At 39.8% G+C, this 8,235-nt stretch overlaps 1 protein-coding gene across 3 annotated transcripts; it reads left to right on the top strand.

The window, feature by feature from the left end:
- On the top strand, nt 1-3,795 carry LOC118229068 (glutathione S-transferase kappa 1-like). 3 transcript variants are annotated; one of them, XM_035420758.1, is made up of 9 exons: nt 1-502; nt 997-1,095; nt 1,312-1,383; nt 1,516-1,597; nt 1,864-1,992; nt 2,255-2,400; nt 2,541-2,657; nt 3,104-3,197; nt 3,642-3,795. In XM_035420758.1, exons 3-9 carry the CDS (start codon nt 1,312-1,314, stop codon nt 3,689-3,691), a joined length of 690 nt encoding a protein of 229 aa, XP_035276649.1. In that variant the 5' UTR covers nt 1-502; nt 997-1,095; the 3' UTR covers nt 3,692-3,795. The 3 variants fall into 3 exon arrangements, with proteins under 3 accessions (XP_035276649.1, XP_035276639.1, XP_035276656.1); XM_035420748.1 differs by lacking the exon at nt 1-502 and adding an exon at nt 526-659; XM_035420765.1 differs by lacking the exon at nt 1-502 and adding an exon at nt 526-659 and having other exon boundaries at nt 1,299-1,383.
- Nucleotides 3,796-8,235: the final 4,440 nt, after the last annotated feature.

Below are 8,235 nucleotides of genomic sequence, written 5' to 3'. Positions count from 1 at the left end.
CAATGTTGTAGATTCTGTTTGGGTTAGTTCTTGTTTGTCTGAATGTATGGTGTTTGAACAGTGTGGTCCTTTTTCTTTTATGTGCATGTTTTTGTTAGGTTTTAGGTCAGATTAGGAAACCTGCGGAAGACTCACTCATTTCTTGTTTTCATCGGGAGAAAGATGACTATTTGCTGCAGACTAGGGTTCTGTAGTAGGCCCTGCTTTGGCCTAACCTGTTTTGTCCAACACCTACAACTTTTTTTTTTTTTTGGTTTAGTTTGTGTCTTTATAATAAACGTTTGTTTATAGTATGTTGTTATTTTGCACATTGTTTTAGTTATGGGCACAGCACAAGGGACTTTGTTGCGTTCAAATTCGTGTTGTGGGCGGATTTTGGACCTAACGTATGTAATTTGCAAGCACGTTGAATACCTTGGTGAACTTGGCAAGGGAGATTGAGAGGGAACCAACCTCTCTGGAACCAACAGACTGGAAAAAAATGGAACGGGAACGCATTCTGGTAATAATTTGGCAGTTGCACTCCAGTACCGTTAGGGGCAGCAATGCGCCGTGTGGGAGTTACATTTGCGATATTTTCCTCAGCCTAAGAGCCAAAATGGATACTGGTTTTTCTGGGTCGTGGGTGAATATTCTGAGCAGAAACAGCACTCTTTAATGTACGAATTACAGCCTGGCTAACGGGAACATATTTATTTTATCTAGTAAAGTACTGTACTGCCTATATGCGTGCAATAACATAAAATATTAATCGCATTTTGCACTTCGCTGCGTTAGCTAGCTAGCTAAATTTAATTTACGGAAATGTAAAATGTATTTCTTATTCGGGGACTTGTCGGATAATTTGCAAATATCTGTTAATGCATGAAGAAATTTACTGTCAGACACAAATTAGATAGTGACAAGATGGGGGGCGGTGGAACTCGCGAAGTTAACGTTGATACTACTAAATTGAACCTTTGACACAGTTTCTCTTACCCGCCCCCTACTCCGCAGCCCAACGACACCGGCGGGACGTAAAATCTGAACTTCAACTGTGCGAACGAATAAAGACGGAATTAACACGGTTAAAACGGCGCGCACAAGTTGTTTGAGGTATATTTTGTGCTTGCTATGTTGTTTTTTTCTTTTTCTTTCTTTTTTCTTCGCCCTAGCAACATCCTTGATTGCAATACAAGACCGCATATGTGGTTATGCGCTATTCATTTTTAAAAAAATATTTCTAGAACTGATTAGCCTACCTTACCACGTTATGCATTTTCAGAAGGAATTTGTTCAGTGCATACATTTACTTCCAGAATCCATTTTCAGATGGCGGGTACCAGAAAAGTGATTGAACTCTTCTATGATGTTGTATCTCCTTACACTTGGTTGGGATTCGAGGTCAGTGGATTTTGCAAGGCCTTGTTCTGATTCTTTAAATGTTGTAACAAAGTTACAAACTTACCCTTTACGATTTTTATGTTGTTGAGTATTTTAGCAGTATGCAAAACTTATTAACTATCTTTCATTTAGGTACTCTGTCGCTACAGGAATGTGTGGAATATTGACCTTAAACTCCGCCCAGCCTTTTTGGGTGGAATCATGCAGGGATCAGGTGCGTGTTGAAATAAATACCGAGTAGGCTAAAACATTACAAAAATGAAAAATATATATATATTCTGTGACGTTACTCTTTCTGTCATGCATGATTTATTGTCACGACAGCTGGTAATGTTTCTGTACTTGTGTATAGTATGATGGGGACTGCTGAATCACTAATGTTGTATTCTTGATTTTACCTGCGACATTTCTCTTTCATGTGCTATTGCTTCTGTAATGTGATGACTGAACTAATCATTAATGTGCTTGCTTTTTTGGTAGGCAACAAACCTCCAGGTCTCGTCCCCAACAAGTTTGCTTACATGGGGAAAGACTTGACGCGGCTGGCACAGTACTTTGGCGTCCCTCTCGGCTTCCCTGCAAACCCCTTCGAAGCTATGTTTGAGAAAGGTGCACCTTTCTGCCTCCTTTTGCTCAACCTTCCTTTGTTTTATTCCAAAATTTCCAAAAATGGTTATAAAAGCTATCGTGAAATGTGATGTATACACTGTCAAATGGGAACTACTGTACTTTGCTCTGGATTGGAGCATTCATTGAGTGATTGTAAGTATGTAATTGTAATAGAATGCATCCACACTGTAGGCCCACGGAGTTGGTCATTGTGTGTGCGCGTGTGCGTGCGCGTGTGCGTGCGTGCTGTTATCCACCTCAGGCTCCCTGCCGGCGATGCGCTTCGTCACGGCGGTGGCCGAGAGCGGGGAAGGCAGAGAGGCCGACGTGGAGAAGGTGTCCAGGGAGCTTTGGATGAGAATATGGGGTCGGGACGAAGACATCACCCTCCCCGCCTCGATCTCTGAGGTGTCCGAGACTCCGTGACAGGATTCTAGTCTCACTTTCCCATGTTCTAAGTAGGCGCTATTATGCTTGTTCTGCCTCTCCAGTATGTCTTTTATACTTTTTACATGTTGCCCCCCCCCCCCCCCCCCCATCCTTCTCAGGCAGGTCTGAAGGCTGGACTTCCTGCCAATGAAATAGAGGAGCTTTTGAAACTAGCCGGCTCTCCGAAAATCAAGGAAAAGTTGAAGAGCTCAACCCAGGAAGCATTAGGTTATGGGGTCAGTCTGTTTTGCTGCACTTTGACCTTTATCCACATCACTGTAGTGGATTCCCTGCATCAGTTTTCTACAAAGTAGAATTCAGTTGTCTAAAACAGTCTGTGCTGTAAAGTTATCTCAAATACAGGGATTTATCTTTCTGTACAAAGTACTAAAGTCCAATTTCGATGGTTGTAATAAGTTAAAGTACTGTCCAATGGTATGGATCAGGCCATGGCTAACATTAATGAAATAAGATAACTTATGATGACATGGTTGGAAAAAAAAATTGAATTGAAGTTGGCTAGGTCAAAATAGAACAGCTCTTTTACAACCTTTTTGCACCTTTGTTCTGTAAGCAGAACAATGTTAGTCCTGAGTTAAGGTGGAGATTCTTAAATGCACAGATAATTGCTATTAAAAATGCAATTGTGCAAAGTGCCAACCTGTCTCTCTCTCACCTGCAGGCATTTGGATTCCCTCTCATAATCTGTCATGTTAATGGGAAGAAGGAGATGTTCTTTGGGTCAGATCGATTCGAGCTCATGGCACACTGCATAGGTGATTATACTGATGCACTTGTGTGTTACTGGTAGAATTGACTTTTAATGTCCTGTGCTTCCAGATGACTCACTAAAAATTGGAATTAAATTATTGGAATTGATATCTATATTGGCAGTTGATGGCATTACCATGTTGGTCTTCTAAAAGTACTTGTTTTATTTTTAGGTGCCATGTTAAAATATCAGATTCTGTGAAATTTAAAAGGTTCAAAGAAAATTAGTTTATTATAGAGAATGTTCTGAATGGTAGTGAGAACTGAAAAGCATGTAGCTGTGCGAAGTTACTGAATTCACTTTCAGTGGAGATGTTTACCCCTTCTGTGAAAGTTGCTTTTGTTATTTTTATTTGTTCTCCTATGTTCTTTTATTATCTCAAAGCTAGATCCAATAGGCTTATATGTCTCTGAATTGCTGTCCAATCCGGTACATCTTTATATTTCAGGGGAGCAGTGGTTGGGACCTCAGCCGGCCACGATGAGTGCCAAAATGTGACCCTCAGTCATAACTGTCTGCAGTGGAAAGGAATGTAATGATTTTAATAGAATGTTTTCTGATTTTAATAAATCTCTCACACAAACTAGGATTTGTTTGCCGCTCTTGTTGGTGTGCAAGGTGTCATTTTTTCATCCTGTGTTTTGTCGCTGATTTGCTATTGTACAAAGTCACGCATTATGTGGACTAGAAAATTGTGGGACCTGTGGCTCTCTTGTAAGATTTTTGGAAGTCACTTCGAGGCGTATTACTGCCCTCTGCTGGTTTGGCAAGATCGAAAAAATGAAAATGAATCAACTACTGAATAGATTCTTGTCTTACTTCTTTGCATGAAGTGAAGTTGCATTCAAAAGTCCAATCTTTTCCTTCCTTGCCTGAAATGACATTCATCCCAGATTAACTCACTGGCAAGACTAGAAGTGAGTAAATTTGGTGTATCTCGGTTTCCTCCTTCCCGTCTCTGAACTTGGAATGTGCAGTGCGTAGCAGCCCCGTTGGGATTTGCCTGTCAAAGGAACAGAGGAGTCAACGATGCTCTTCTAACAGTGCTTCATCTAGTTCCATCCCATCTGGGGACACAAATCATATGTTTGTTTCGCTAGTGCATTCAACACATTTCTGCCATATTAAATGTTTCAGAAACTGCTGGTCATCTTTATTAACCCCCTCATGTAATAATATGGGTATACTCTCCAAAAGGATGTATTAATATCCAACACACTTTTTGTGTTAATACTTTTGTATTACTTTCAACACATTTTGTGCCAAAATTACCACTTGTGTTACAGATATACAATTTGTGTTACAAAGGAAGACTTTTTTTAACATAGACTGTGTTGAAGGTAACACCCAATGTGTTGTCCTGAACTAGACAAGGTGGTTTGATTTAAATGACACTTTTTTTAGTGTTGTGCCCTAGACAGAAAGGTCCCAGTGAATTAGATACAAAAAGCCAATGGAGTAACATTGGCGTCATCATCACTGGCTCAACACAAGGCTATACGGTCTCTCCTGTGTTATTTGTGCTGTGCACGGATGACTTGCAGTAAATGCCCTGAGATCATAGTGGACACCCCCAATTCTGAGGAGGTGCTTCAAACTGCTACCAACCAGTTAAAAAGTTGAAGATTTTATATGTAGGTACCACTATAGACAACAAACTGATCTTTGGCGCCAAATGTCATCAACTGTCAAATGTCATTCAATACTTCTTGTGCAAACTCAGGAAACGGAATGTCAATTAGCCAGGTCCTCTTAAAAATGTGGACCTGTTTAAAGGTCTTCTGGGACAGACCGGACGCTTGCCAGTAAGGACTTTGGGAATTAATACGTATCGGTGTAACTATCTGCGACGGGTCAGGGAATGAAGACCTACCATCTGAAAGGTTACAGTAAAACGAAGTGTGGCTACTGTGAAAGACAGTATCCATCTATGTAAAACAACAGAGGACGCGCGCATAGCCTATATTACGCCGGGCACCCACCGCACGCGTCGCGTAAGCGTCGCGTAAACAGCAGGGCGAAGCAGCACGACGCGACGCGTAGGGTGTCTCCACTGGTTCCGTTTGTGTCGCGCAAAGGCTTGCGTAAAAGCTATATATTCCCAGTAGCTCTCGCAGTCTGCAGTGGGCTTACATCGTGTATTTCACGTTTGTTCAGGACTTTTGATTATGGGTTAAGTGAATACTTAGTGAGAGACATTTTTCATTCTGTTAATTTGGTAATATTTCTTAATATTTTTTTATATGTAAATACGTGAGAAAGTAAACGCTTTAAAGAATTACCATAAACTTAAATCGCAACGTAGCCTGCATAACAATCTCAAACGGTATTAATTTATTTGCTTGGTTAACAAGCGTGCCAACTTTGTGAAGAATATGTAATGATCATAATAATAATAATAATAATAATCCATAATCAACCATTGGGAATTCCCGTGTCGTCTTGTTATTCACGTCAAAACATTTATATGATCATATTTAGTAAAATCAGTTCATCGTCAAAAAGATAACAGTTTAAACTTTTGAACACCACAACGTCATGAACACCGGAAGCTTTGAAGTACAAGTGCAAAAAAGGCTTGCTTACAACTTCATTTATAAAATAGGTGCATTTTCATCGGCAAGACCACTAAATAATCTGATTTTTTTAAAGCTCTGTGGATTATCTGATTTTTATTAACAAGCCCTTTTTGAAAGCACGGCGAACGAAGACATCGGAGAAGTCAAATAGGCTGAGCAATGGTTGGTTAAAAACTACCTTCCAACATTCGAGTTAACAAACCGCTGCTCGGTGCATTCACTTCTACGTCATTCAATAGGCTACGATTTTCTGTGGTGTATTTTCAAATTTACCCCACCCCCTCCGCAAAATAAGACAGCGAAACTAAGTTTGCCTTTTCCCCAGGTTCCAGTTATTTATTTATTTATTTTTACAAAACGAAAAGGCTTGTATTTTTTTTTTTTTTGCTGCTTATAAAATATCTGGGAGGTAACTAGGGACACACCCCCAGTAATATAAGGATGAAATATAAATCAGAGCATGTATACCTAGCATTTTAGAGCATATTTCTGTGTATAAACAGGCCACCGTGACGCGCGACAAGCCGAAAAAATAGAACAGAAGCGAAAAACTACGCTTCAGTTCGCTTGTGTCGCGCGAGCTTCGCAGCCGGTACGCGACGCGTTCGCATCTGGTGGAGACGACGTCGCCCGCTGCCGTTGTAATAACAGTACTTCAACTACGCTTCAGTTACGCGCGTAATACGCGCGTAGTGCGCTCGCGGTCGATACGCGTGCGGTGGGTGCCCGGCTTTAAACGCCAGGGTAAGAAGTCACTGACAAAAATGTGGCTCCAACCAGTTCCCTTTTAGCTACCTTCGAAAAACAAGTTGTATTTCTAAAATAAAATCCGAGCTTGACTAGAAGTTTTTTTTTTTCAAAATTAGTCTGTCGTAGTTTGTCATCCAACCAGATCCCGAGATATTTGTAAAGTTATATTTATGTTTGATTTATTCATTAAAGTCGGCCATTTCTGTGCACATTTTTTCCCTACACACTTTTATTTATGTAGGCCTAGCCTATGTATTCAGACATATACTTTATTATTTTGGCAGATCTGGTCCTCCATACAGTTATTTTCCACAATAGGCTACGTTCATGTAAGTTTCAAATAATGTTTTAATCACAATAGGCCTATTTACATTAATTTGCGGAAATAAAATTTTCAGTTATCCTGGCTTCTGTGACCGTTTTTCCCTCAACAGCCAAACAGTGATGACGGAAAATCAGAACTCGGAGAGTAAAATCGAACAAAGACGGCGATAAACACGGGTAAAACAACGTGCAGAAGTTGTTCATGAGATAGGCTACCTGTTGTGCTTACTAACTGTACTATTAGCTAGTTGTTTTCTCTTAGCCCTAGCCCTAGCGCTTATGATTATGATAACACCATTGTCAATTGCGCGGTAAGTGCTATAATATGCTATTAAATCTTGATTTATTTAACTATGATTCACTACGTTATACGTTTTCAGGTGGGATTTATTCAATGTATGCATTTTTGATATCATATAGGCCTAGGCTAATGCATTTTCCTCATCGAGGATATCTTCCCCAAGTTCGGGTACGTCATGTGCAACTCCGTCAACTGCTTAATGAATTCCTTGCATTTACATTGCTCTTTTCTCACCCTCAAAGCGTTTTACAGTGACGAGGGGGAAACCAAAAACTCAGTCCAAAGCGCTGCCCGAAGCTCTGTCGAAGCAGTGTTGTGTGACTTTCTGAACAGGCAAATAGTTCTGAGATGCAGTCACAGGTTAAGCCTGAGAAAATATGTCTCCATTTCATTCCATTGTTCTCTTAACCCCTCCTGTGTAAAATAGTTTATATAACACATTAACTACATAATTTCTTTTCTTTTGTGATTGTATAAGTGGTATAACAGTGTGTGCTAAATGCCAAAATGTAAATATTCTTACCTTTAAAATTTTATGTTAACAGATATTGTACAGAGCCGTCTGTCTTACCCTTGTCTCATGATCCCGTGGTTTTCTGCAAATGATTTGAAGGGCATTATTATTTTTAGAAAAGTCAGTTTCATGGTAAGAATAAATAAATAAAAATGAGAAAGAATTTTTTTAAATAGACAATAATTTGTGACATTATTATTCTTCCTACTATGCATGATTTTGTATAGGCCTAATGGGAGCTGGCGATGTTTCTGTACCTTGCGTCTAGCATGATGAGGAATACTTTTAAAGCGTTATGTTATAGCCTTGATTACTTTTTTCAGCAACAAATTTTTCTTTCTTTCTCCTGCAATGCAATGCCGTAAAATTGGTTCTGTGCTTACTATTTCTGTTGGCAACAAAACCCCAGCTTTAGTTCCCAACAAATTTCTTTACCTGAGAAAAGACATAGCATGGCTTGAGCAGTCAGATCAATTTGAGCTCTTGGTGTGCTGCATTGGTGACTATATTGATACACTTTGTGTTACAGGTGGAATTGACTCTTAATGTGTGTGCATCCAGATGTCTCTTACTA

This window comes from Anguilla anguilla, chromosome 1 (assembly GCF_013347855.1).
Source record: "Anguilla anguilla isolate fAngAng1 chromosome 1, fAngAng1.pri, whole genome shotgun sequence".
Classification (NCBI taxonomy): Eukaryota; Metazoa; Chordata; class Actinopteri; order Anguilliformes; family Anguillidae; genus Anguilla; species Anguilla anguilla.
This window is presented reverse-complemented; position numbering and strand designations above follow the sequence as displayed.